This window comes from Primulina tabacum, chromosome 10, assembly GCF_025594145.1.
Source record: "Primulina tabacum isolate GXHZ01 chromosome 10, ASM2559414v2, whole genome shotgun sequence".
Taxonomy (NCBI): domain Eukaryota; kingdom Viridiplantae; phylum Streptophyta; class Magnoliopsida; order Lamiales; family Gesneriaceae; genus Primulina; species Primulina tabacum.
In genome coordinates, this window is record NC_134559.1 from 4,702,366 (window position 1) to 4,728,965 (window position 26,600).

At 37.0% G+C, this 26,600-nt stretch overlaps 4 protein-coding genes across 5 annotated transcripts; 3 read left to right on the forward strand and 1 right to left on the reverse strand.

Moving 5' to 3' along the window:
• The first annotated feature begins 1,655 nt into the window (after nt 1-1,655).
• On the forward strand, nt 1,656-4,253 carry LOC142505950 (pentatricopeptide repeat-containing protein At2g21090-like). Its single transcript, XM_075619092.1, is given in 3 exon segments — nt 1,656-3,436; nt 3,438-3,663; nt 3,975-4,253. Coding segments are annotated over 2 exon segments (1,830 nt in total). The 5' UTR covers nt 1,656-1,738; the 3' UTR covers nt 3,570-3,663; nt 3,975-4,253.
• A 718-nt stretch (nt 4,254-4,971) lies between these two features.
• Nucleotides 4,972-5,902, reverse strand: LOC142505776 (cold shock protein 2-like). The gene has a single exon (XM_075618887.1). The coding sequence runs from the start codon at nt 5,842-5,844 to the stop codon at nt 5,194-5,196; it is 651 nt and encodes a 216-aa protein (XP_075475002.1). The 5' UTR covers nt 5,845-5,902; the 3' UTR covers nt 4,972-5,193.
• Nucleotides 5,903-20,360: 14,458 nt separating this feature from the next.
• On the forward strand, nt 20,361-22,679 carry LOC142505373 (thaumatin-like protein 1b). Of its 2 annotated transcripts, XM_075618339.1 has the most exons (4): nt 20,366-20,635; nt 20,740-21,442; nt 21,951-22,051; nt 22,228-22,674. In XM_075618339.1, the coding sequence occupies exons 1-4, from the start codon at nt 20,581-20,583 to the stop codon at nt 22,230-22,232; spliced, it is 864 nt and encodes a 287-aa protein (XP_075474454.1). In that variant the 5' UTR covers nt 20,366-20,580; the 3' UTR covers nt 22,233-22,674. The 2 variants fall into 2 exon arrangements, with proteins under 2 accessions (XP_075474455.1, XP_075474454.1); XM_075618340.1 differs by lacking the exon at nt 21,951-22,051 and having other exon boundaries at nt 20,361-20,635; nt 22,228-22,679.
• A 1,851-nt stretch (nt 22,680-24,530) lies between these two features.
• On the forward strand, nt 24,531-26,346 carry LOC142505376 (thaumatin-like protein 1). The gene is made up of 3 exons (XM_075618342.1): nt 24,531-24,830; nt 24,995-25,664; nt 25,964-26,346. The coding sequence occupies exons 1-3, from the start codon at nt 24,704-24,706 to the stop codon at nt 26,253-26,255; spliced, it is 1,089 nt and encodes a 362-aa protein (XP_075474457.1). The 5' UTR covers nt 24,531-24,703; the 3' UTR covers nt 26,256-26,346.
• Nucleotides 26,347-26,600: the final 254 nt, after the last annotated feature.

Here is a 26,600-nt window from a genome sequence, read left to right on the forward strand (position 1 = left end):
GCCGGACCTCTTATGAGGCCAACCAAGCGGTTGCCTCAGGGCCCGGCTCAATAAGGGGCCCAAATATATATATATATATATATATATGTTATTTGTTATCTAACCCAGTCCAAATATCAACCCTAATTTTTGCTCTCATTCAACAAATAAAGATTACGGTCCCCTACTTCTCTTAAGACTAAAGTTAAGCAATTTTATTTATGAATTATACTTTATTTCCATTTCAAATATTCTTTATAAATAAACATTTATATTTATATTTGTAAATTAATCTATCAAAAGATTCTCACTGAAAATGAAATTTACTTGCGATATGGGCACTGTAATGTGCTTAGAGATCAAGTTAATCAAATATATAACTAAAGTACGCATCACATGATTTAAATTCTTTAATGATTTATAATTGAATTATGAATTTATATAAATATTATGTGCGACTTGTGTAATTAATAAGTGAATAGTCTAAGAAAATAAAATAAATTGTGAATAGAGATGGAATGTGCGGACCGTTAAAAGATGAAACTCATTGTTTTTGGGATTTCTTTGTCCTTTGATTTTGTAGTTTGTTATTTCGATTCAAAGAATTTTTTGATTTTGTAGTTTCTACAATTATAGAGATTAAAAGTGTAGTTTCTACAAGAATTTTCTTCGATCAACAATGTCGTAAGATAAACTAAATGAGCTAACTATGTTGTCGATTGAAAAAGAAATGGTCTGACTATTGGATTACACAGATGTGATAAATATTTTCGCATCTAAACGGCATAATTTCACCTTGTGGGAAGTGCTGAGAGATCATCATGCCGCGTTGTGCTAACGACAAAAGTTCACTCTCCAGAGGTCGAAGCCTCGTGCCATTTTTCTTTGAGAATAGCATCGCGAATGTATCTCAAGCTTCTTTGGAGTTTTGGAATCCTTTTATATACTCTAACACATCTTTGATTCGACTGTAGCCTTTAAGACAAAACATTGTCTTGCCAGTGTACCATCTTCGGTTGCATAACTTTGCTTCCATTGACAACCTCCCACGAGTGTTGACCTTGTATATAAGACCATGCATGTAGACCAAGTATTGTAATTTTTATTTTTGAGCTTCTTCACTCCACCAACAACTTGAAGATAGCCCATATTGCTAATAAGAGGAGAAAAATATTTAAATTATGTCGCTCTGATACTACAATGTTGAAAAAACAAGATGTAATACAAATTAAAATATTATAATTTATTTGGGATAATTCAATAGGGGGAAGCAATCTGTCTTTCATAAACATACAAGAAGAGGTAATGATTCTTATTCTGTTAACAAACTCCTAACAAACTAAAAAATAATCAAATACTAAATATAAAGAGTAGGTCTTTGTGAGACGATCTCACGAATATTTATCTGTAAGACGTGTCAACCCTACCAATATTTACAATAAAAAGTAATACTCTTAGCATAAAAAGTAATAATTTTTCATGGTTGACCCAAATAAGATATAAGTCTCACAAAATACGACACGTGTGATCGTATTGTACAAGTTTTTACCAAAAAAAATCAGCTAGTAAACGTTGACCCACAAACATTTGATTTGATAAAAATTAAATTAATTATCATTTATTCTAATAACTTGAGAATTAAATAAATAAATTTATTTAATAAACCACAAGTGCTGGTGTTGTATTTTAAAACACCGCACAGCCGCGACCAATCTCAGGCGACGCTGCTCGCCGGAGCTCACATGTTGCCCTTACTGCAATGCCCTATCTTTCCCATTCACCACGCACACTAACACCTTCATTCGGAAAATCCCGCAAAAAAACTCGCAAGCATCCTTGTATTCTCCAGAAATTTCTCAATCTGACCTCACAGGGTCAAATCCGAGAAGCAGTTCATTCATTGCCTCTCTTAGCTCGCAAAGGATTCCGTTTGAACTCCAAGATTATTTCCAATCTCATTCAACAATGCGCCAATTCGAAATTCGGTAGAGAGGGCAGATGGGTTCACCTTCATTTGAAGATGACGGGTTCAAAGCATCCCGGCACTTTTTTGTCCAACCATTTGATTAACATGTACTCGAAATACGGTGATCATGAGATGGCTCGTGAGGTGTTTGATAAAATGAGTATGAAAAATTTGTATTCTTGGAACAATATGCTTTCCGGGTATGCGAAGTTGGGGATGTTGAAGCCAGCGAGAAGATTGTTCGACAAAATGCCTGTTAAGGATTTTGTCAGTTGGAATACAGTGGTGATAGCATATGTGCAGAATCGGCAGTTTGATGAGGCTATAAAGCTTTATTTGCAGTTGAGGAGGTTGGATATTGGCTTTAATGAGTATAGTTTTGCTGGTGTTGTAACAATATGTGTTAAGTTAAGGGAGTTGTGTCTTACTAAGCAATTGCACAGTCAAGTTCTTGTTGTCGGGTTCTTGTCAAATTTGGTTCTTTCAAGTTCTATTATCGATGCATATGCAAAATGTGGCGAGCTAGGGGATGCTAGGAGGTTGTTTGATGAGATGATAAAGAGGGACGTTCTTGCTTGGACCACTTTGGTATCTGCTTATGCTCAATGCGGTGATATGGATTCTGCTCGGGATATCTTTGCCAGAATGCCAGAAAAAAATTCTGTTTCTTGGACTACTTTGATCGCAGGGTATGCCCAAAATGGAATGGGAAATGAAGCCCTCAAGGTGTTCGTGGATATGATTAAGCATCATGTCGAATCTGATCAATTCACTTTTAGCAGTTGCTTGTTAGCTTGTGCTAGCATAATTTCACCAGAGCGTGGTAGACAAATTCATTCACATATGATAACCTCGGGCCTGAGACTTAATGTTGTAGTTGTGAGTTCTCTCATTAACATGTATTGGAAATGTGGAAACTTAGAAGTCGCAAAAAGGGTTTTTGACTCCACGAAAAACAAGCAAAATGTTGTGTTGTGGAACACTATGATATCTGCACTAGCACGCCATGGTTGTGGTAAACAAGCAATAAAAATGTTCGCAGATATGGCGAGAATGTCTGTTAAACCAGACAGCGTCACATTACTTGCCCTTTTGAATGCTTGCAGTCACTCGGGGCTTGTCCAAGAAGGACTTTTTTTGTTCGAGTCCATGACTCAAGAATACAATGTTAATCCCAATCAAGAGCATTATGCTTGTGTAATTGATCTTTTGGGTCGATCAGGATGTTTTGATGAATTGATGAATCAGCTAAAGAAGATGCCATGTATGCCCGATGATCGGGTTTGGAATGCTTTGCTTGGTGTATGTAGAATTCATGGAAATGTAGAGTTGGGAAAAATAGCTGCAAAACACCTTGTGCAATTAGAGCCGCGGTCCCCAGTAGCATACCTATTATTGTGTAGTATGTATTATGCTATCGGGAGATGGGAATCAGCCGAGGAAGTTAGACGGCTTATGAACAGGGGAAACATCGAAAAGGACGCAGCTGTTAGGTTGGATAGAAATTGATAGAAAAATGCATTTAGATAGCATAACTGATAATTTGCATCCTTGTGAGAAAGAAAGAACCTCGGTTTCGGAACTGTTAGATGATGAGACCTCGGTATATAACTTCGAGCGGTGATTTTTCTGATGCATTCTTTTTTCTTTAACGATTCAAGATGACAGGAAGGGAAGGAAAGGGAAGGGAAAGGAAATCATCCAATCTTAATTACACGGTATTACATTTTCTTGGTATTTTTTTTATCATTTACACATCCCTGATTCGCATTCCGTATCATGTGTTGTAGCGTTTTCCGTGTACACTTGGTAACTACATTTTTTAACAAAATCCAAATTTTATTATTCGTTTTGGACACAGAATTTCTGCACTCTTGCTAAATGTTTACTATAATAATAATAGTAATAATAATAATAAACAAACAAAGATCTATCTATGTGCTTGCATCTATCTTCATTGATTTGTTTATCAATCTAATGCATTATTCGAAAAAAAAAAAATCATTATTGATGTGATCTGGGTGAATAGGGTGAGTGAGATCGGGCAATCCACCGGATCCTGATGTCAAGATGATGAAAGAAATTTGAGCAGTATGATGTCCTGAACACAAGAAAACGAACGTGTGAATGGACACCGGAATGGTGTCCGACGTAATCACTCCGATGCATAAATTATAAAGTTGAAGATGAAGAAAACCATTGTAGAGAAAAAAATGTTATTGGTGCAATAAGAGACTCCATTGAAATTGCTATTGTATTTTACTTTGGTAGGGGACATAAGTTCGAAAATATCTCTTTGTAATGTGATTTTTCCCTATTAATTTCATTTTCTCATTCGTATTTTCAAAAGAAAATAATTTGCTACACTAAAATATATATGATGTCAATCTATTTTGTAAATATTAAATAGTTTTTAAAGAAACCGTGTCACATGTGGTATATGGCATTGGACAGCCATGCAAGTGGACCTAAAAAGAAAGTAGATTAAAAATATATATACGCCACAGTAACAATTGAATTAGTTTCTCAATCATGAATATATTTATTAAATAAAATTGAGACCGATTCGATTATAAAAAAGTTAATTACATCCCTAATAATAATGATACATACTCATTTTATAAAATTATTAATATAGTGTGGATACATGTAGCAGAATGCTTATATGATGAACGTTATTCTAAAAAACACATCGTCTGGACCTTTTTCTAAACTAAATATTTAATTTTTTTTATTTTTTTGAGAGAAGATATTTGATTTTTGTTGTTCATCCTGGTATTTATCTAATACGGAATCAAGATTTGGAGACTCTTTCCTTGTTCAATTCAAGAAATTCTTCAATTTAATAGATTAAATCGTGTTCCACATCCAAATCAAACAACACGATTTGGTCCCAGATACCAGATTTCTCTCCTTCCTCTACATCAATCACAGAGGCCACATGATGAAGTGAAAGATTTGAGTTTTCCAAAGAGATAACAAAATGGAGGATTATAGCTGAAAATAAAAGAACCAGACACTGATAATTTGAATCAAACACCATGTGTATTCATATGGGAACAAAAACAGACAGAATTCCAAACCAAAAATGAAATAAAACGATAACATAAAAGATGTAGGTCACCAGATGTATATATTATCTGATTTAAAGCTTTTGGCAAAATAAAAAGATGACAAATAGTAAAGATCCCTAACCATAAATCTAGCTAATTAAACCATGGTGGGTAGAACAGAGACAAGGAGTGAGATCAACGGTTGGTGTTGGGGCATTCACGAGAAAAATGTCCCTCTTCACCACAGGTATAGCAGCCGCCTCCTCCTCCACCGCCGCCGCCGCCGCCGCCTCCTCCTCCATATCTTCCACCTCCTCCACTACCTCCATACCTACCCCCACCGCCTCCACCACCGCCTCCCTGCGAGCAGTCTCTCGCCATATGCCCATTCTCACCACATTTGTAGCAACCACTGCCTCCGCCTCCTCCTCCGCCCCCGCCACGACTCCCGCCTCGGCTTCCTCCGTACCCGCCGCTATCTCTACCCCCGTACCCGCCGCCATCTCTACTACCCCCGTTGTACCCGCCTCCATCTCTGCCCCCGTATCCACCGCCACCGCCGTTGTAACCGCCGCCATCTCTACCCCCGTAGGAACCACCCCCACGGGTGGTTCCTTGGACAGAGCTGCCATCGGGACCCGTCACGTTGGCCGCCTTGGCCCTGCCATCGCTGCCGTACTCCACGACGAACTCGACGGACTCGCCGTCTCCGAGGCTGCGGAAACCCTCGGACTTGATAGCTGATTGGTGGACGAACAGATCTTCACTCCCATCATCTGGAGTGATGAAACCAAAACCCTTTTGGTCATTGAACCACTTGACTGTGCCCGTTTTCAAATCAGCCATCTCTAAACCCTAGCTTGCCTCTCTTGCTCCCTTCTCAGTGGTGAAAGAGGCGATTTCGGTGCTTTTTTATAGTAGCAGTTAGGGTTAAACACAGGCGGATTTTATTTCTCGGTATACACTGATTTTAATTTCTCAATTCAATTCCGAATTATTTTCTCCTATTATTTATTTTTTGCTTTATTCCAATTCTATTTAATTGGAATGCAATAAATTGATAGCGGTAAATTGCACTTATCCTCATGTAATATAAAATGATGATGATGATAATGATGATAATGATGATGATGAATATATATATATATATATATATATATATATATATTAATATTAAAAGTTTTTGGTTTTAAATAATATTGACACGAAACACCTATAAATGATATTGATTATTAAAATTAAAAATATTTTTTATGTTTAAAAGATGAAATGATCATTTGAAATTTAATATTATATAAATTAATGTTTATTGAGATATGTTAATTATACTTAAAGTATAAATTTATTAAAACAAAATTTTATGCTATACTTAATGTTTTTAAAATCTTATAAGGGTGTTTTTTGTTCATCGAAATGATTTTGTAATCTCAAAAATATTTATATACCGCCTCGTATATTATAATAACAAATACTCAAGTGAGACGATCTTACACATCAGTTTTGTCAGATATATCTTCGTTCCGACTTAACTCATGAAAAATATTATTATTCGTGATAATTATTGAAAGTTATGTTTCCACAGTGTATGTGTGAGTTGAGAGTGAGTGTTGTGTGTATCAGAATGTAGGTGTTGTAACACCCACGACAACATGCAGCGGAAATTATGATTTTAACACACCTACACGTAGCTGGAATAATGATAATAATACGAGATACGAGATGTAAATTATGCACAAGTACAAAATACTTGTGCGGTGCCTCAGGGCAAAATAATTCACTAGAAAAACTTGTAAGTTTACAAAAACCAATACTAGTGAAAGAATAAAACAACTCCCTTATTAAGGCGAGTAACAAATTGCATCCTAAACCTCTAACAAACCGTATAACCAAAATACATAGGATGCATCAACTGAGAAGTGAAAAAAATCTTCAAAACTCCACACACTAATCAACACGGTGATTAGGTGTTGTCTTCGGATGTTGGCAGCACTTCACAGCAATAAGTTATCAATCACGAGATGGCTTCAATCAGAAAATCTTTTCTTCGTACAAATGCATCTCTGTCTCTCCGAAAGTTTTTGCTCTGTATCGTCACTCTCTCACACTATTGTTTCTTCTCCTTTGAGTCCTATTTAACATAGAAAAACCAATTTCATTAGGAAACAAACTCTTTTTAAAACAAGGATAATATCTTAAAGATATTGTGATATCATATCTTAAAGATATTACGAGTCATATCAAAATATAGTCTTATATCACATATTGAATTTATAAGAGATCATATCATCAATTTCGAGATTATCCTCATGTCTAGAAAGGCAAAATATTAAAGATAAAAAAGGAAAATATATCAAGGAATAAAATTCCTTTCAATCTCCCCCTTTTTGCCTTTCTGGACAAAACAACCCAAAAATGGTTGTACATCTCAGCTCCCCCTGAGTTAGCAAATCAGTGACTCAGCCAACTTTAGTTGACTCCCCCTGAATTAGCAAATCAGTGACTCAGCCAACTTTAGTTGACTCCCCCTGAATTCTACCATTAAGCCTTCCCCTGATGAAAAACACAGTTCACACAGGTGTTGTATGTTAGATGTTGCAACATTCAGATCATAACACCGAAATAGTTCATTAATCAGGAGGGACAAAGATCAGAGAGAATAAAAGGACAACTAAAACACTAAAACCATCAAGAGAGAAAAAAAAAAACTCAAAATCTCATTATCCTTCATTACTGCCATCATCATCAGCCATTTTTGCTCCACTGGTTCCAGCTATATCTGTATCTACTCCCCCTTTTTGTCCAGAATGGACACTTTCACCCAGCAGAAGCTCATAGTCAGCCACTTGATTTTCATAATGTTCAATGATTTTCTTGGCATTTTCAATCTGTTGTCGACCATAGGCAATCTGAGCTTGAATGTAGGAGATAGACAGTGTGACATAACCAGTAGGAGGAACATCTGTAGGTGGCTGTTCAGCTGTCTCAGGCACATGTTCAGATGTTGTATCATCAGTGTTGCCAACATCCGGAGCAACAGTGGAAGTCACCCACGGCAGATCAATCTGTCTGTTGCCTTTAAAATACACAGGAGAAATCTTCAGGGAGTCTCTAACAAGGCAGAGATCTTCATCAATGTCCCTAATGAACCCTTGAGACTCCAAGATCCCATAGATCAGTGAGGGATATGGTAGCTTAGTCTTCTTGAAGTCCCCTTCAGCATATTGTAATGCTGTCCTGAACACCAACCTCCCAAAATTAAAGCCCCTTCCAGTGCCAATATTAAACAAAATCAGGGCTTGAGATCTGGTCACAGTGGTGGAATTTGTTGACGGGGTCCAATTCCAAATGGAGGTCTTATGTAGGACAGAGTAGAAGGACGTGAGATTAGCAGCGCTCAGCTTCTTGGGATAGTCGGGGAATACTTGGATCACACCTCCAGTGAGCACAGAGGTGACAGCATGTATGTCAAGATCCTCGTCAGCTTCCTCAAGATCCGGAGTGTTGTAGAATTCATTGATCACCGACGGGGAGAACTTGTAGATATGATCCCGAACAAACACTCTCCCATACTTCACCGATTCCTCATGTCCAACACTGCGCAGAAGATTACAGTAGAATTCTAACACCACACGGCGACAGTAGGGCATAACAGTGGTGACTGTGGATAGCAACTTTCTGTTTTTGAGAAACTCAACCAGGTTGTATTTCCCATAGGCAGTGACATCAATATTTTTCTCCTCAACCAACTCTCTCTGAACAAACAGCGGCCATAATGCCAAGGCATCCTCAGAATAAAATTTGGGGGAAAAAGACTTACTCACATCATAGTCAGCAGAGTCAATGTTATGCTCGGTGTTGTCAACATCCACCTCAACACCGGCAGCAACATCAATAGCATCATCTTCAGAAGACTCGCTAGATTCAGAGTCAATGTCCTCAGATGCATCATCACCTTGTTCCTCTTATTCAAAGTCAGATACAGACGATGAGGAGGAGTCATCAGAGGCACCAGGCCGGTTTTGCTCGAATTCCTTCATCATTTCTGAGTCAGGTTCATTCTCCTTAGCCATTTGTTTTCGGGCGGCCTTATCTTCTTTGAGCTGAGCAAGAAACTCTGCCAAAGATTGTTCATCATCTTCAGGTTCACCAGGAGATTGTTCTTCTGCAGCTTCATGAGAATCCGTGAATGGGTTTGGCTTTTGACTACCAGAAGTAGAACCAGATTCCTTAGCAGCAACAGTTGGTTTGGGGCGAGCCACCAACTCAAAATCATCATCATTGGAGTCGTCTCCAGATGAGAAATCAGGGTCCATAATAAATGGGACGGTGGATGCCCTTGGTTTCTTGGTATGGACAAAGTCAGGATCGAACCCTGCTTGTCTCTTTGACTTACGGCGCATAGGAGCAGGGGGAAAGGCTCTATTCACGGCCTCAAAATTTGGGGGATTCTCGACAGTGATTTCGTTCCCAGGTTCACCAGGAGCGATCATTTCCAGCGGGATTGGTTCTTCTGGTACACCCACAATTTCCATGCCCACAACATCGGTAGCGGCTGTGGGTGTTGTGTCAGGTGATTTGTCGCCCATGCTCGCAGCCATTTCACTCCTAATGTCTTGAGGATCAAAGCCAGCCATCTGCGAAATAGAGAATAGCAAAGTAGGGAAGTTCGAAGAAGACAGAAATTTACGAAGAACACAGATACTTTTGCGCGAAAAAGAAAACAAATAGTTAGGGTAGGAGAGATTTTAGAATATGAGGGAAAATAGTAAGCCGTAAAGTTGTTCTTTATTTATCCCTAAATATTTAAGCACACCTCTCCAACGGTAACATTCTGTTGAGCCGCAACTTCAGCACCTTTTCAACTAAATTTTTACTCTCATCCAACAGTAACTTTCTGAAACAGTGCCATCATTATTTCAAGAAATCAGGCAGGATAAAACACCACGTCGAATTAACCCCACAAACAGTTAGAAATCAAGAAATTTCAAAATTAAGTCGGTTAGGGTTTTCTTCGTATTTCATGAATTAAAAACTGATAGCCCACTGGTCATGATGAATTCACATAACAGCAGTATGAATGACTTAAATTTATGCCTAAAGTATGATCAAAAATGAAATGCACACGCATGTGATCAAACTGTGATCAGTCTGTACTTAGGTGTTGGCAACACCTCTTGGCAACACTCACAAGTTGGACTTAAACTTTCTTGAACATTTTTAATTCAGACATGGTAGCTCCCACTCTAGAAGAACGGTCTTCATAGGACTTCTCTAGGTAGCTTTTCCCATCTGTATTTTGACTTAGAAGTGGTAGCTCCCACACTAGAAGAACGGTCTTCATTGGACTCCTCTAGGTAGCTTTTTCCATTTTCTTCTAAACATTTTTTTTGTTCTATTTTATTCTCTTTTCTATTTTTCACCATATTGCTCAAGAATTTTCTAAGTCATTATCTACATTGGACAAGATCATGTGGTACACGATCATCCTCAACTGCTTTATGACTTAGATTGAGCACACACCATTGTTTGGAGAATATTGATGGAAAGTTTGATTCACAACTGAGAGCACGCCATTCAGTATCCTACACTTGTACAGGCTTCACACAAAGCAGGATGTATGCAATATGTCTAGCATCCTAAAAATAAAATGCACATGCATGCTGGGTGTTGTCCACAGGTGTTGTAACACCGAGGACAACATCCATGAGTGATCATTGTGTACACAAGCTGAGAGACTTCCTAAGATTGGAAAATCTCTCAAAATCCAATGGTTTTGTAAAGATATTAGCCAGTTGGTTCTCAGTTCCAACAAATTCCATTCGAATTGTACCCTTATCAACCAAATCTCGAATAAAATGATGTCTAATGTCTATGTGTTTCGTTCGAGAGTGTTGTACTGGATTTTTTGAAATATCAATTGCACTTGAATTGTCACAGTATACAATTAAGGTGTCACTGTTGAAACCATAGTCTTTAATCATTTGATTCATCCACAAAAGTTGTGAACAACAGCTAGCAGCTGCAACATATTCAGATTCAGCAGTGGACAGAGATACACAATTTTGCTTTTTACTATACCATGACACCAAATTGTTACCAAGATAAAAACACTCACCCGTGGTACTTTTTCTATCATCTAAGTTTCCAGCCCAGTCAGCATCACTAAAGCCCACTAAATTGGTGTTTGTTTCTTTGGTGTACCATAAACCTAAGTCAACTGTTCCAGATATATATCGCAAAATTCTTTTGACAACCTTTAGATGAGTGACTTTAGGATCAGCCTGGTACCTAGCACACAAACAAACACTAAACATGATGTCGGGACGACTTGCACTTAAGTAAAGAAGACTGCCTATGATGCTGCGATACTGGGTGTTGTCAACACCTGCCGCAACATCGTCTTTGGACAATTTTTCAGTCGACCCCATTGGTGTTTTCATGTGCTTAGTGTTCTCAGTAGAGAATTTCTTCACCAAATTCTTGGCATACTTGGATTGACATAGAAAGATATCATCATGCATTTGTTTAATTTGCAATCCAATAAAGAAACTTAATTCTCCTACCATGCTCAGCAGACCTTGTACCTGTCAAAATACGAGTATTAGAATTATCAAACACTTCACAATTGTCTTTATCAAACTTAACATGCAAACCGTCATCACAAAGTTTACTTATGCTTATTAAGTTTGAGTTAAGCCCTTCGACATAAAGCACATTGTGTAGATTAGGCAGTCCATCAACATTCAAGGTTCCTTTGCCAGCAATTCTTCCTTTAGCACCACCACCATACGTCACATGACCACTCCTCAGTTCAACATAGTCAATCAAATGGTCTTTAGAACCTGTCATGTGGCGCGAACAACCACTGTCAAAGTACCATATTCCTGCAATGTTAGTCTTTAATGAAGTATAAATAACGGAACATTGAATCTTAGCCTTTGGTACCCAAACCCTTTTTACCGTCGGTTTTCTGTTGGCAGTGTTGCGTCGGGTGTTATACAACACCTGTGGCAACACCTGTTCTGATTCCCATCTCTTGTAATCATCTCTCAGTTTAAAGCAGTAGGGTTTGATATGACCAGGTCTAAAACAATAGTGGCAGATAAAGTGGCGTTTTCTGGATTTGGACTTCTTGGTAGATATTTGCCTTTTAGATGGAGCACCTTTTTCAGTTTGTGTAGCATTTGAGGTTTCAACACTTCCTTTGACAAAAACAGTTGGTTTTCTCTCAGTATTGGAAGATTCTCCAATTTCGAACAGACTGTTCGGATAACCAAGTCCAGCTTTGTCATTTTGTCCAATCATCAAAAGTGAATCAAGTTTGGATGAACTTGAATTCATCTTGGCAAGAATCTGAGTTGCTTTTCCAAGTTCCTCTTTGACTTTGCATAATTCCAAATCTTTCTTACTTAAGATTACTTCAAGTCGTGAAATTTGTGACTTTAACTCAGCATTCTCTTTGGAGAGAATTGCATTTCCTTTAGTTCTTTTGATCCAGTCTTCATATAATTCTTCGTACATCGTCTGCACACTTTCTAGAGTGACTTCATCATCATCTACCTCTTGAGTTTCAGACTGACTTGCCTCCGCAAGGGTTGTAGATTTAAGACATACTGAATTCGAAAAGGTGTTGCGGCCAGGTATTGCAACACCTGTGGCAACACCCAAAGGATTGATTTGCATTGAGCGTTTTTCCTTGATCACAGAAGATAACGATGTGTGATTTTCAGATTCACTTGATCCTTGATCATCATCAGACTCTTCATCACTCAAAGTGACAGCCATGCCTTTGTTTCTTCGAAGTCGATTGGCACACTCATTGGCATAGTGTCCAAATTCAGAACACTCTCTGCATTGCACCGAGTCCAGGTTTCTGACATTAGATTGGATTTGCACTTCGGTTTTTGGTCGAAACTGTCCTTTCATAGGAGTAAACTTTTGAGCTTTTGCAAAAGTGGTGTTATTGGGCAGTTCAGATTTTTGTCCAATTTTCTTCTTTTCTCTCATAGTCTTCAAGTAATCACCAAATTTCTTAGTAAACAGAGAGATCGATTCTTCACCTAAATCAAACTTATCCACCTCTTTAGATATTTGAAGGATTTCATCATAAGATTCGGTTGAGGCTTCAAAGGCTATTGTCTTCCCTTTATCCTTCCTTTGTAGATCAAGATTCATCTCAAAAGTTCTGAGAGAACTCATTAGTTCATCCAAGTTGATCGTTGAAGTGTCTTTAGATTCTTCAATAGCGTAAACTTTGACATTGAATCTCTCAGGAAGAGATCTTAGAACCTTGTTCACCAATCTTTCATTTGGTATGGGATCTCCTAGGCCATGTGATTCATTTGAGAGTTGTCTCAACCGGCAGTCATACTCAAGAATAGACTCCTTTTCCTCCATTCTCAAAATTTCGAACTTTGATGTCACCATCCTTAGCTTAGTTTTACGCACACTTGCGGATCCTTCACAGTGCTTCTGGAGTATCTCCCAAGCATCTTTGGCGCATACACAAGTGGTGATTAAATTAAACATCCTTGTGTCAACAGATGAAAATATAGCATTGAGAGCCTTGGAATTAAAGTTTGAAGTTTGCACTTCATCGACAGTCCATGTACTTTCAGGTTTGAGCCGTGTGTCTCCATCAGCATCCTCGAGTTTTGGTGGACTCCAACCATCAAGTACACGTTGCCAAGCTCTTTCTTCAATGGATTTAATAAAAACCCTCATCTTTACTTTCCACAATGCATAGTTTGATCCATCCAACACGGGAGGCCTAAAAACAGTATTTGTTGATCCTTCCATAATTCCTTTTCACTCTGAAAACAAAACAAAACAGGATCTCACTTAGTAGCGTCAAGTGGAAGCTCTGATACCAAATGAAAGTTCTGTTTCCACAGTGTATGTGTGAGTTGAGAGTGAGTGTTGTGTGTATCAGAATGTAGGTGTTGTGCGTAGGTGTTGTAACACCCACGACAACATGCAGCGGAAATTATGATTTTAACACACCTACACGTAGCTGGAATAATGATAATAATACGAGATACGAGATGTAAATTATGCACAAGTATAAAATACTTGTGCGGTGCCTCAGGGCAAAATAATTCACTAGAAAAACTTGTAAGTTTACAAAAACCAATACTAGTGAAAGAATAAAACAACTCCTTTATTAAGGCGAGTAACAAATTGCATCCTAAACCTCTAACAAACCGTATAACCAAAATACATAGGATGCATCAACTGAGAAGTGAAAAAAATCTTCAAAACTCCACACACTAATCAACACGGTGATTAGGTGTTGTCTTCGGATGTTGGCAGCACTTCACAGCAACAAGTTATCAATCACGAGATGGCTTCAATCAGAAAACCTTTTCTTCGTACAAATGCATCTCTGTCTCTCCGAAAGTTTTTGCTCTGTATCGTCACTCTCTCACACTATTGTTTCTTCTCCTTTGAGTCCTATTTAACATAGAAAAACCAATTTCATTAGGAAACAAACTCTTTTTAAAATAAGGATAATATCATAAAGATATTGTGATATCATATCTTAAAGATATTGTGATATCATATCTTAAAGATATTACGAGTCATATCAAAATATAGTCTTATATCACATATTGAATTTATAAGAGATCATATCATCAATTTCGAGATTATCCTCATGTCTAGAAAGGCAAAATATTAAAGATAAAAAAGGAAAATATATCAAGGAATAAAATTCCTTTCAATTATAAATCAGATCAACATGTCTAATGATTATAAACTCCTGAGCTCGTCTCGTATGAAACTTGCTCGATTATAACACCGGTATTATTAATAATTAAATGTCTTTTAAACTTCTATGTTGTTGGAAATTAAGCACATTTGTTTTATAAGTAGTATATTTTATGCTCGATTTTTTAAAACATAATGTAGTGCCCAAAAATCAGTACATGTAAATTACATGCATAATTCAATAGGTTAATTAATTTAATTGATTTAAAAGAATTAAATGACGAATTCAACATGTTTAATTTATTTTAAATATTTATATGTTTATTTTTATGAGATTTAAATACATTTCTTGAGTTTGAGTTTTTCAAACGAATATTTGATGCTTGTCCGGATATAGGAGAACGGATTTATGCTTGAGTTTGAGTTTTCCAGACGAATATTCGATGTTTGAGTTTTTCAGACGAATATTTTTATGAGATTTAAAAACATTTCCTCTTCCTTTCAGACGAATATTTGATGCTCGAGTTTAAGTTTTTCAGACTAATATTCGATGTTTGAGTTTTTCAAACAAATATTTTTATGAGATTTAAAAACATTTCCTCTTCCTTTAGCATTTTAAAGTTCAGTTTAAATTATTAGACGATTTATAATATTTTAGGCGCTTTAAACGTAATTTGGAATTTGAGGATTTATTCCTTAAATTGGGTGTAAAATATTTTTATAATGAATTTTATGCCTTACTTGAATTATTTAATTAGTATTTAAATTAATTTAGGATTTTACGTGCTATATTTAGCTATTTCGATATTGGGAGATTTTAATATAAAAATGTGCTGAGTATTTTTTTATTACTAAAATTTTGAATCTAAATAAATAAATTAGTATGGGCTTACTGTTTAGCCTATTAATTTATTTTATTAGACTTTTTCTAATCCTAATTACTTATACTAATCACACACACCTACACCTAAACACACACATATTCACGTTATTTTGGAGGAAAAAGCTAGAGTTGTGTCTCCCTTGAGCAACAGCCTCTTGAGCACTCATCCTAGCAATATTCTATAGATTTTTGTGAGTTTTTGTCTAGAAAAACGTCAAGGAATCATCCTCCGTTCATTCTGTACGTACCCTCGCGTCGGTATTCATTTATTCGAGCGTTTAGACGCAAAAACATGTATAAAATTTTCATGTACGCATTGTTTTCGTCATATTTTATTTTGATGTATATTGTGCTTTATATGCAAATTTTTATGGATTATGGTTTAAACGATTTCGGAAAAATTTTGAGTCACAAAACTCGCCATTTTATATCATTTCAATTCCTGCGATTTATCCATCAGTTTTCTGGAAACGTTTTCGACAAATGATTTGTATCACTCTGTGTTATATTTGATTCTATAACAAATTCATAATTTTATGATAATAAACGAGGGAAATATGATTTTTATCGTAAAACCACACAAGCTGTGAAATTTTTGTGTTACAAAACCTGTCACCCTTTGTTATTTCGAATTCTGCGACTTATGAGTTAGTTTTTTGGAAAATGTTCAACGTATTATTTGTAGCACTCTGTGTTACCTTTAATTTGATAGCAAATTCGTAATTTTCTGATAGGAAACGAGGTAGATTTGATTTTTATCGTAAAACCGTTCAAACAGTGAAATTTCTGTTTCACAAAACTCGTCACCCTCAATTATTTCGAATTCTGCGACTTATAGGTTGGTTTTACGGAAACATTTTCAACATATGATTTGTAATACTCTATGTTACCTTCGATTCAATAGCAAATTTGTAATTTTTTTGAAAAGAAATGGGATAGATATGATTTTTATCATAAAATTGCTCAAGCTGTGAAAATTTGTGCATGTTCTTCACGTTTTCTCAAGTTTTTGGTTGCAGGCTTCGTTGGGATCTCCTTGATTTTTGCTGCTGTGGTTGGGCAACATGTCCAGAGCGTTCCAACGAAACTCACGATGTTGGAAAGCGGTAAAGTATGACCAGTGACCTCTCCACCAGGTCCCCGATAAGGTATGACCAGATATTTATTTATTTGGGAGTGAACATCCGGTCGAAAGGCTGTGGTGATCCCTACCAGCCCAGTATTGTGGTCTAGTCTGATCAGGAGATTTATGTTAGGGCCATTTGCTTGGAACATATTTCTACGCAAAATTAAGTATGATTTGTATGTTATAATGGAAACACTTTTATGAAAATGTGTATGTAGTCATGACGCATTTATGTTTATGTATGTTCAGTTGTTATTTCGTACACGTTACTTTCAAATACATGTGCTTTTATTAAGTACTATTTGTCATTCGTGATTTATGCGTGTTGAGTCTTTATGATCAATAGACTTGATCGATACAGATGTTGATGCTTTTGAGGAGATAGGAGATGCTGACTAGTGAGCTTGCTCAGACTGTGTGCAGTGCAAACCTGATGATCGCTATTGTTATGAAACTGATTTTTATTTATTCAAAATTTTGATGGCAAAAAAATATTTTCAAATGCTCGTTTTGGATAACGCTTTTACAGTAGTGATGAATGATATTTTTTTATGCCATAAAAATATTTTGTACTTGGATTATTTTCAAGAATTTAGTCGATTATTTTATTTAAATTCAGAAGGCGATAGTTTACTATTTAAATAAAAAAATTTGTATTTTTCCATGAATTTTAAAATAGTATTAATTATTTTTTTACGGGATGTTAGACATAAGCTTTGAAATATCATTAATTTTATATAGAGGTTAAGTGTTTTTTTTTAAATTTTTACGAAATGTAAAATATTTTTGCTCCATTAGATGTGCTTATTTATTAATGTACATAGACTTTTTAAAAATCAGGTGTTGTCCACCCCTTAAAGTTTATATGGGCTCCATTTAATTTAGCCCGATATAATATTACTTTATTCGCCCATCTTTTGGCCTTGGGTCTTTTAAGTTTGACAAAAACTTGTATGAGACAGTCTTATGAGTCGTATTTGTGAGACGAATATCTTATTTGGGTAATCCATGAAAAAGTATTACTTTTTATGCTAAGAGTATTATTTTTTATTGTGAATATGGGTAGGGTTGACCCGTCTCACAGATTATGATCCGTGAGACGGTCTCACATGAAACCCACTCTTTAAGTTTTACCTAATACATATTTATTTCTTTTACTGCACTCATTTTCTTTTAAACCGGCTAATCAAATCCACACTTAAGCATTTAAATTCTATATATCTTGTGATACGATCTCGTGAATTTATATATTCACGAGACGAATTAGATTTTTTATGAATTGAGTCTAATTAGATATGCATATTATAAAATTGACTCGTGAGATGATATCATAACAATTTTTGTGTTTTATTGAATAATTCTTATAAAAATAACATTTCGCATGAACAGTACTCTAAACTTTAACATTCTAATTTTGAATCTTCTAAAGTCAAAACAAGTTATCTATGGGTAACACACAACTATTTTATTTTTATTTTGTTTTCCTGTATTTGGTTTGATGTCAAGAGATTACGTTTATTGCTTGACTCATGATCGAAATTGGAATTATAATATGGTAATATTATCAAAGCCGTACTTGGTAATTTTTTTTTTGTTGAGATATTATACATTTTGATATGCAAATTTAGTATGTTTTTTACTTGTTATTTTTATCGATTGATTCGATCACATTAAAATTTTTTTGTTTTATATTTATTATAGTCCTCCGTATCAGAATTTGGGTTATATATATATATATATATATATATATATATATATATATATATATTAGTAAGTTTTTGTGATATGGTCTCACATATTTTTATCCGTAAAACGGGTCAATCATGCACAAATTTACAATAATAAATAATATTTTTGACACAAAAAGTAATTTTATTCTTTTGTGATCCAAATAAGATATCTATTTCACAAAATTGACATTTGAAACCGTATAACAAAATTTCTCGTGAATATAAATTACCAACTTGAATAAATTTGAGTGTTTTCATATGACTGAGGTTTTTTGTTTTTTTAAACAAAACAAAATAGATTCCATTTACTCAACCTAACTACCTGAGGTCATTATGTACAACAAATTTTAAAAATAATGGAATCGAGTATTGAGATATTTGGGGAATAAGTTTAGTCAAATTTTATTTTTTAAAAAATGACAATATCCATGGGTAACCAAATTTATTATGCTAACTACTGCTCGAATATTTGTATTCTATATTGTCTCAAGACCTATTTGTATCCTAAGTCATGTACAACATATTTTTACTAGCCAGTAAACATGCATCTCGACTAGTTTGCCTAAGACAAAAATGTCTTTTTTTTCTTGATTTGTTTTCAAATGTCTAAAACTTATTGATTTTTATCTTGAAAAATTGGTGTGCCTTATCCAGAGTAAATATGTGTTTGAAGAGTCTCCATGGATTAAAAAAAACTATTTATCAATTGTGATATTTTGGAAAAGGCTCTAGTCATTCTTAGTCTCGGACGGAAAGAGAAAACTTAAATGAGTCAAATTTCAATTTGCTGTAAAGAATAGAGCATGAGTAAAATTTAGACATGGTTATCTCGCCTGACTAAGGTACTTTAGCTCGACTAGGGTTTTCTTGTTCGACCATGGTATTTTAGCACGACCAGGGTCCTCCAACCCGACCAAGATCATCTCACCTGACCATGGTTTTCTCGTCCGGACAGGGTTCAGGTCACTCGACCAGTATGGGTCACAATGCATCATTAGCATGATAATCAGTGCCTACGACATGACCTGAACAATATGGGTCGCCATGCCTACTGACAGATGACATGGCATGTGCAGTTGTCAGAATACAGGGCATAGATGACAGGGCATGAGCAGTTGTCAGAAGACATGGCATCGGCATATGTCTAATCAAGAACAATATACATGCACTGTAATCAAGATCATCTTCTCCTTTATAAATACCCAGGTTTGCTCATTTGAGAAATATTGCAATCTACTGCATTCAATAAATTATTTATCTACTTGGTGAATCTTGTACTAATTTGAGCGTCGGAGTGGTTACGCCGGAAACCCTTCCGACGCCCCACTGACATTATCTTGTTGAATGTGTGCATATTGTTTGACCCAGGGTCACCCCACCAGGACAGGCCATACAACTCGAGGTCATTCCACCAAAGCGAGCCGACCAGGCTAGATCACCCTGGCAGGCAAACCAAGACAGAGCACCTGAGAGACCAGGACAGACCACCCGGGCAGACCAGGACAGACCACCCAGACAGACCAGGACGAGAGACTAGGACAGACCACCGAAAATCATCCCATCAGGCCAGGTTATACTCATCTCATCATGTCAAAATCTTGACAGAGAAAATACTATTTTTTGTTCCGTAGATTGTCCACCCAAAACTCACCCAATCTATCCGACCATCATCAAGATGTATTCCTCTTCTCCGGGAAAATCTCGAATATTCGAGTTCTAACACTTGTCGTGTACTCGTGTATGAGATTGGAGTGGTTAGAAAAACTCAATATTTGATCGAGACGAGAATTGAGTCTACGACAGTGACAAAAAACACTCTCATTACTTTTAACATCTCGGTGTCATTGATAAAAGTTTAAAATAAAAACACCAAATTAATAATCTTGAATTAAAATGGTGCAATCTACGAATAGCTGAGGTGATAAACCTAAATCAAGAATAAGATTTTGCCGAAAGGGATGCCTCTTCAAGTGGCACCCGTCAAATATTTTCCTTTCCACTTTTGTTTCCTTTCTGTATCGCCGTTGCCACCTTTTCTTCTGCTTCCTCAACGACAAAAAGGAAAAATGGCGGAAAAATAAGGGAATCCAAGTGAACTGCCCGGTAAATTTTTCAGTAAGTTTGCAAATTATTCGATGGACCGTCTTCTCTTTCTGTCGATCATCGTTTTCGCCCTATCTTTCAGCTCAGGTTTGCTTCGGTTGACTAGTTCTTCAATTTCAATTTATTTATTTTAATTTTTGCTTTAAAATTTTCGGTTTCGTGGGTTTTGTCCTGATGGTTCTTGAAATCAGAGGTGGAGTCGACGACGTTCAAGATAGTCAACAAGTGCCGCCGCACCATATGGCCCGGCATACTTACCGGCGCCGATAGGCCGATTCTTTATCCCACGGGCTTTGTATTGAAGAGAGGGAAATCAAAGACTCTCACGGTGCCCGACTCGTGGTCGGGTCGGATCTGGGCTCGGACTCACTGCTCCAACGACCCATCCACCGGGAAATTCACCTGCGGCACCGCGGACTGCGGTTCCGGAAAGTTACAATGCGCCGGGAGCGGCGCTATACCCCCCGCAACGTTGGCCGAGTTCACCCTCAACGGCGACCAGGGCCTTGACTTCTATGATGTCAGCTTGGTTGATGGGTACAACCTCCCAATGCTGATCGTGACCAGAGGAGGTACAAGAGGTGGTTGCAGCTCAACCGGGTGTCTGGTTGATTTGAACGGCGCTTGCCCGAGGGAGCTGACGGTGGCCCGTGGGAACGGCAGCCGGAGTGAAAGCGTGGCGTGCAAGAGCGCCTGCGAGGCGTTCGGGGATCCTATGTACTGCTGCAGCGAGGCCTTCAACACGCCGGACACGTGTCACCCGTCGGTGTACTCGGAGTTCTTCAAGCATGCTTGCCCACGCGCCTACAGCTACGCCTACGACGACACGACGAGCACCTTCACCTGTGCTTCCGCCGACTACATTATAATCTTCTGCCCATTGCCTTACACCAGGTATAACCATCGTGTGTACCATACACTTCGATATTGTTAATTTATGAAAATTATACATGAATTTCGAAATTGTATTCACGCAAGCAATGCCACTAAAAATAAAAAGTTAATTGCTGAGAAAAAAGTAAAGTGTGAATATATGCTATATTATGACACGGATGAGCAAGAATCAGAACCAAAATGGCTTGGGAAGGAGACATTTACAAGCTTTACATTATATAATTTTCCCTGCCAATTTAGCCTCCGGTAATGATTTTTAAACTTTGAATTCGAGTTTGAGTTATATTGGTCTTGTAATCTTGTTGTGAGATTGTATTACTTCTTTTTTTCCATTCGAATTAACTAAGAAAACCACAAAAAATGCTTTGGTAGTGTTTCCACTGTGGTTGTAAAGGTATGTGATGGGAAAAGATTGAACGAAAATTGTATCACTCCATATTCTATGTTGATACATTTTCTGTGTATTCGTTATATTATTCGGTAGAGTTTCTCTGCTCCATTTTTTCAGCATGAAGATGCTGGGAGCACGCACGGACGAAGCGAAGTTGCCACTGGTTAACAAAACCATGATGTACATTGGGCGGCATCACACGAGTTTATCATCCCAAGGTTCGACTTCAATAGATGTAGGGCGGGTTGGGAATGCAAAAATTGTAGTCTTAGAAAATTATACATAAAAATTCGGAACATTTTATTTGAGGGGCTGATCCACCCGGCAACTAGATTTCACCTCGTGCTGTTTTGCACTAACGTGCATGTTACTAACTGCAGTCGAATTCTTTCAGGCTGATTACCAGTCATTGTAGCCGAAGCATGATCATTTTGTTGTGAATTCCATGATACCGTTAAGGCCCCTGTTTTCTCCATGGTTTCTTGGATTTGATTATAAGAAGTCTACAACATGAGGATGTCAAAGGGCTTACATGCTGTTACTCTATCGTATCTTTGAGGTGTTCATTCTGTCCTACTTTTTCGTTTGTTGTTCGCTAGCTTGTTTTCTTGGTCGCGCATTGTCAAACTCAAACATTTATGACCTGAGTCTCGTGAAATCAATTGCTCCACCACATGTTACTGCTGCGCATATTTAGATTAAATTTGTATTGGAGTGTTCGAGTAGTTCCAACTCCCTTTCTTGTCTAAAATAGTTGGTGGAGGGAAACGTTGTCTGTAATTTTTCTTCTACTTAGATTAAAACATGAAAGTGGACAGGGAAACAGGCCGAAATCATAGACCCCTCAAGTTTCCTTGTAAAAAGTCTAAATTGCCAATGGATTGGGCTCATTTACCTCGGAAAGGGATTTCATGCAAAATAAAAATAAAGAAAATCAGCATCAACAGAATCTTGATAAATCTGAAAAATTTGCCATCCATCTTGCATTTAGAACCATTCATTCTATTAGAATAACAGTGGAGATACGTGCCCCAGCCCCGAGCAGCACAGTTAGTGACACTCGAAATAAATCCAGATATTTCTTTCTGATTGAGGATAGAAAGCAGTACAGATCTGAAGCTTAGAACCTCAGCCCCACACAATGAACGTTGGATGACCCACACGGTGAAATATCCAAAAAAAAAATCAAAAACAGTGGACAAATCTTGATCATTTATCAGACTTGAATCCACTGTTACATAATATAATATAGTCATGCCAAACAAGAAAATAGTATTCCCACTTGATTTTAAAATATTTAAGCTTAGAATTTTGGATACTACATGCAAATTAAATGGGACCTAAATTTTCTCACTGCTGGTCCGCCACCCGAATTGAACTTTTCAGAATGGTTGCCCTCGTTGTATCAACAACGATCGTTTTCAAATAGAAATAACAAACCCAACCTGATTTGTAAGTTGCAAGCTACTGCATTTAATTAATTATTAATTATTCAATTATCTTGTCCCTTGTTGCATTCTTTTTATGCGGACTTTTGTGAACAAATGAAAAAATTAGTCAATTTTTTCAATCATACATGATCTCGACTCGACTCGACTGGACTCGATGATTATTTTTTTTCTTTAAATTATCCTGAATGGATTCTTGGGTCACACCATGGGTCCCAATAAGTCGTAACAATAAACAGAGTCTCGTTCTCAATGTCTCAGCATGGTTAAAACTTTTGACATTGACTAGTGTTCTTGGTAATTTATGGTATTATTTGTTTTTTTTATCAGAATAATTTAAAATGCATACATGAAAAAAATACTTTTGATTATTGTCCGAGTATGTATATGATTCTATAACATTTTTTATTTTTTTAATTGTAAAAGGCATATCTATTTTACTTTATTTGAAACTAGTCATGCAATGCTGGCTTGGTTATGATGAAAATGTTATAGAGTAGGTTTTTTGTGAGACGGTCTCACAAATTTTTATCTGTGAGACGAGTCAACCCTACCGATATTCAAAATTAAAAAATATTTTTAGCATAAAAAGTAATATTTTTCATGGATGACCCAAATAATAGATGTGTCTCACAAAATACGACGCGTGAGATCGTCTCACACAAGTTTTTGTGGATGTTACAAAATAAAGGGACTTTTGAAGAAACAATCAAATATCCACTGCTAAAAGAAAGAGTGTGCAATTAATTCATTCTTTCAGTTTGTTCTTTTACATTGAATTTTTGTATTTCATAAAAAAAATTAATATATTGTTCAGAAAATATATATATTAAAAGACGAGAATGAGGAATCCGAAGCAGTCGCTGGTCTCTCGAAATGGTCTTGGGGTGTAAAATTATATAGACGTACGTGAAAAGAGTTAAACCAGTTTTTTTTGTGGGTTATAAAATTCATTTTTTTTTTTTTGGTTTAATTGAAATTTTGTCTATTCTTAATTTTGATAATATAATAGTTTGTTTTTTTAAAGCGTAATATAATAATTTTTTATTGTTCTTCTTAATTTCATTAATAATGTTCATTTTAAAAAATCATTAATATTAGGTTTTTAAATGATTTATTATTATTATTATTTTATTTAAATATTATAATAATGTATTTTAAAAATAAAATTTTATGATAAATAGGACTTGCATTAAAAAAAAACAATTTAATATTTTTTATAATTAAAAAACCCCTTTCCCTTTTTTATCAGTTTTTATAGCTGTTTCAGATGTTTTCATCAAGAAGTCTCGACAAAAACCTCAGCTTCCATCCAGGACTGCAACCCTCCCGAGAACACAAGAGGCCATTGTTTCTCTACCCTCTTATCTTTTATCATCTTCCCTACATCTCCATTGCTATGCCCAACTGTTAGAGAATCATATGTTTATGTCTTCAAAAGTTTGCTTGAAAGTAGGAAACGTCGCAGTCATGGATGCCGCCGCCTCTTCTCCTTCTTCTTCATCCTTCATTTCAAGCTTCCTCGTTACTCTTCTACTCTTCGCTAGAGGTGAAGTATATTTTTTCCCGACATTCGTTCTCTTTACGTTTTCAAGCATGAACATGTTTTTTTGCCTTCTGAAGCTACAGTTGTTCTACACGTACGTACTGTATTGGGAGCTTAGTTCTTGATTTTTGACTGGGTTTTCGTTCTTGAATCCCTATGTGACGCAGGTGCATTTGGGGAAACGTTTACGTTTGTTAACAGATGCGAGGAAACTGTATGGCCCGGTATACTAGCAAATGCGGGCAGTCCAAAGCTTGAAACCACTGGATTCGAGCTTCCACAAGGTTCCTACCGTACCATCATTGCTCCCGCCGGCTGGTCCGGCCGGTTTTGGGGCCGAACGGAATGCGCATTCCCGTGGTCGGACCCCGGTTCCTGCAGAACTGCTGATTGCGGGTCGGGTGAACTCGAATGCAACGGTTTCGGAGCTGCCCCACCGGTCACTCTGGCGGAGTTTTCCCTCGGCACCGGCGGTTTGGACTTCTATGATGTCAGCCTGGTTGACGGGTATAATCTACCCATGATCGTGGAGACCACTGGCGGGTCGGGTATGTGTGCTTCCACAGGATGTGTGACGGACCTGAACCGGGTATGCCCATCGGAACTCCGGGTTGAAGGCGGGGGTGCGTGTAAGAGTGCGTGTGAGGCGTTCGGGAGCCCGGAGTACTGTTGCAGCGGCGCGTTTAACTCACCCGCCGCCTGCAGGCCGTCCGTTTACGCGCAGATGTTCAAGTCTGCTTGCCCCAGATCATATAGCTACGCGTACGATGATCCCACAAGCACTTTTACGTGCTCCGGCGCCGATTATACGGTCACGTTTTGCCCCTCTGTGCCTAGGTAAAACAGTACTCCTGAATCTTGATGGTTTTTCATGATTTTGACAACTTATTCGTTTAGTCAAAAGAGTAACTAAATTATTAGCATTAACTTATTAATTTTACTGCTTTCAAAGAAAAAGTTCATAATTTTACCAGAAATGGATAGAAAGCAAGTTGGCGACTTTACATTCTTGGGGATTTTTTGTCACATTGAAGAAATCATTTACAGATTCACCAAATAATTCTAGGTGAAGACATTGAATGCTAATACACCACTAATGAATGAGCTTCACCCATTATTGCACTTGTGTGTTGCAGTCAAAAATCTGCAAAGGATCCAACACCAACAGTGACAACTAATGGAGACGGGTACCTATCCGGGTCAGATCCAACGGGCATGAGTGGATCCGGTCTATGGATTACTGGGTCAGAACCGGATCCAGATTCCGTGTCCGGGTCCCAGGCCTTCATAACAGATGGGTCATGGCTTGCTGATTTGGCTACGGGGGATTCAGCTAGGGTTTATTGCCTGCCAACATTACCTATCATATTCTTGACTTTTATCTTTGGCATCCTTTGTCTGCAGTGTACCAATGACAAAAAGACATAATTGAACTCGAAGCAAGGCTATCTCGAAGGGATTAAGGTTTTGGCTTTTGTCGGAAAAAATGCAAATGAATTCCTTTTTTAATTGGTTTTCACACCTTAATGTGCGTAATATAATATATGTTAGGTTTACCTTTATACATAAATGTAAATCGTATCTTTCAATTCTAAAATCTGCTTACTGGACTAAACTGATAGATTTGTCCTTCCGCCTATTATTGTTACTTTTTTCCTTAAATTATGTACAATGTGTGTAATACTGTCTCCTTGGCCTATTTTAAGAATCTGTCGCGAGGGATGGATCCAAATCTTGTTTTTCTTCTTCGGAGCTTGTATAAATCTAAGTGAG

Bases quoted from the DNA above. Each gene is read 5' to 3' on its own strand.
- LOC142505776 (XM_075618887.1), bottom strand. From the start codon at position 5,844: ATGGCTGATTTGAAAACGGGCACAGTCAAGTGGTTCAATGACCAAAAG.
- LOC142505373 (XM_075618339.1), top strand. From the start codon at position 20,581: ATGGACCGTCTTCTCTTTCTGTCGATCATCGTTTTCGCCCTATCTTTC. The intron at 20,636-20,739 runs GTTTGCTTCGGT...TCTTGAAATCAG, and splicing joins CGCCCTATCTTTCAGCTCAG to AGGTGGAGTCGACGACGTTC. The intron at 21,443-21,950 runs GTATAACCATCG...CCATTTTTTCAG, and splicing joins TGCCCATTGCCTTACACCAG to CATGAAGATGCTGGGAGCAC.
- LOC142505376 (XM_075618342.1), top strand. From the start codon at position 24,704: ATGTTTATGTCTTCAAAAGTTTGCTTGAAAGTAGGAAACGTCGCAGTC. The intron at 24,831-24,994 runs GTGAAGTATATT...TATGTGACGCAG, and splicing joins TCTTCTACTCTTCGCTAGAG to GTGCATTTGGGGAAACGTTT. The intron at 25,665-25,963 runs GTAAAACAGTAC...TGTGTGTTGCAG, and splicing joins TTTTGCCCCTCTGTGCCTAG to TCAAAAATCTGCAAAGGATC.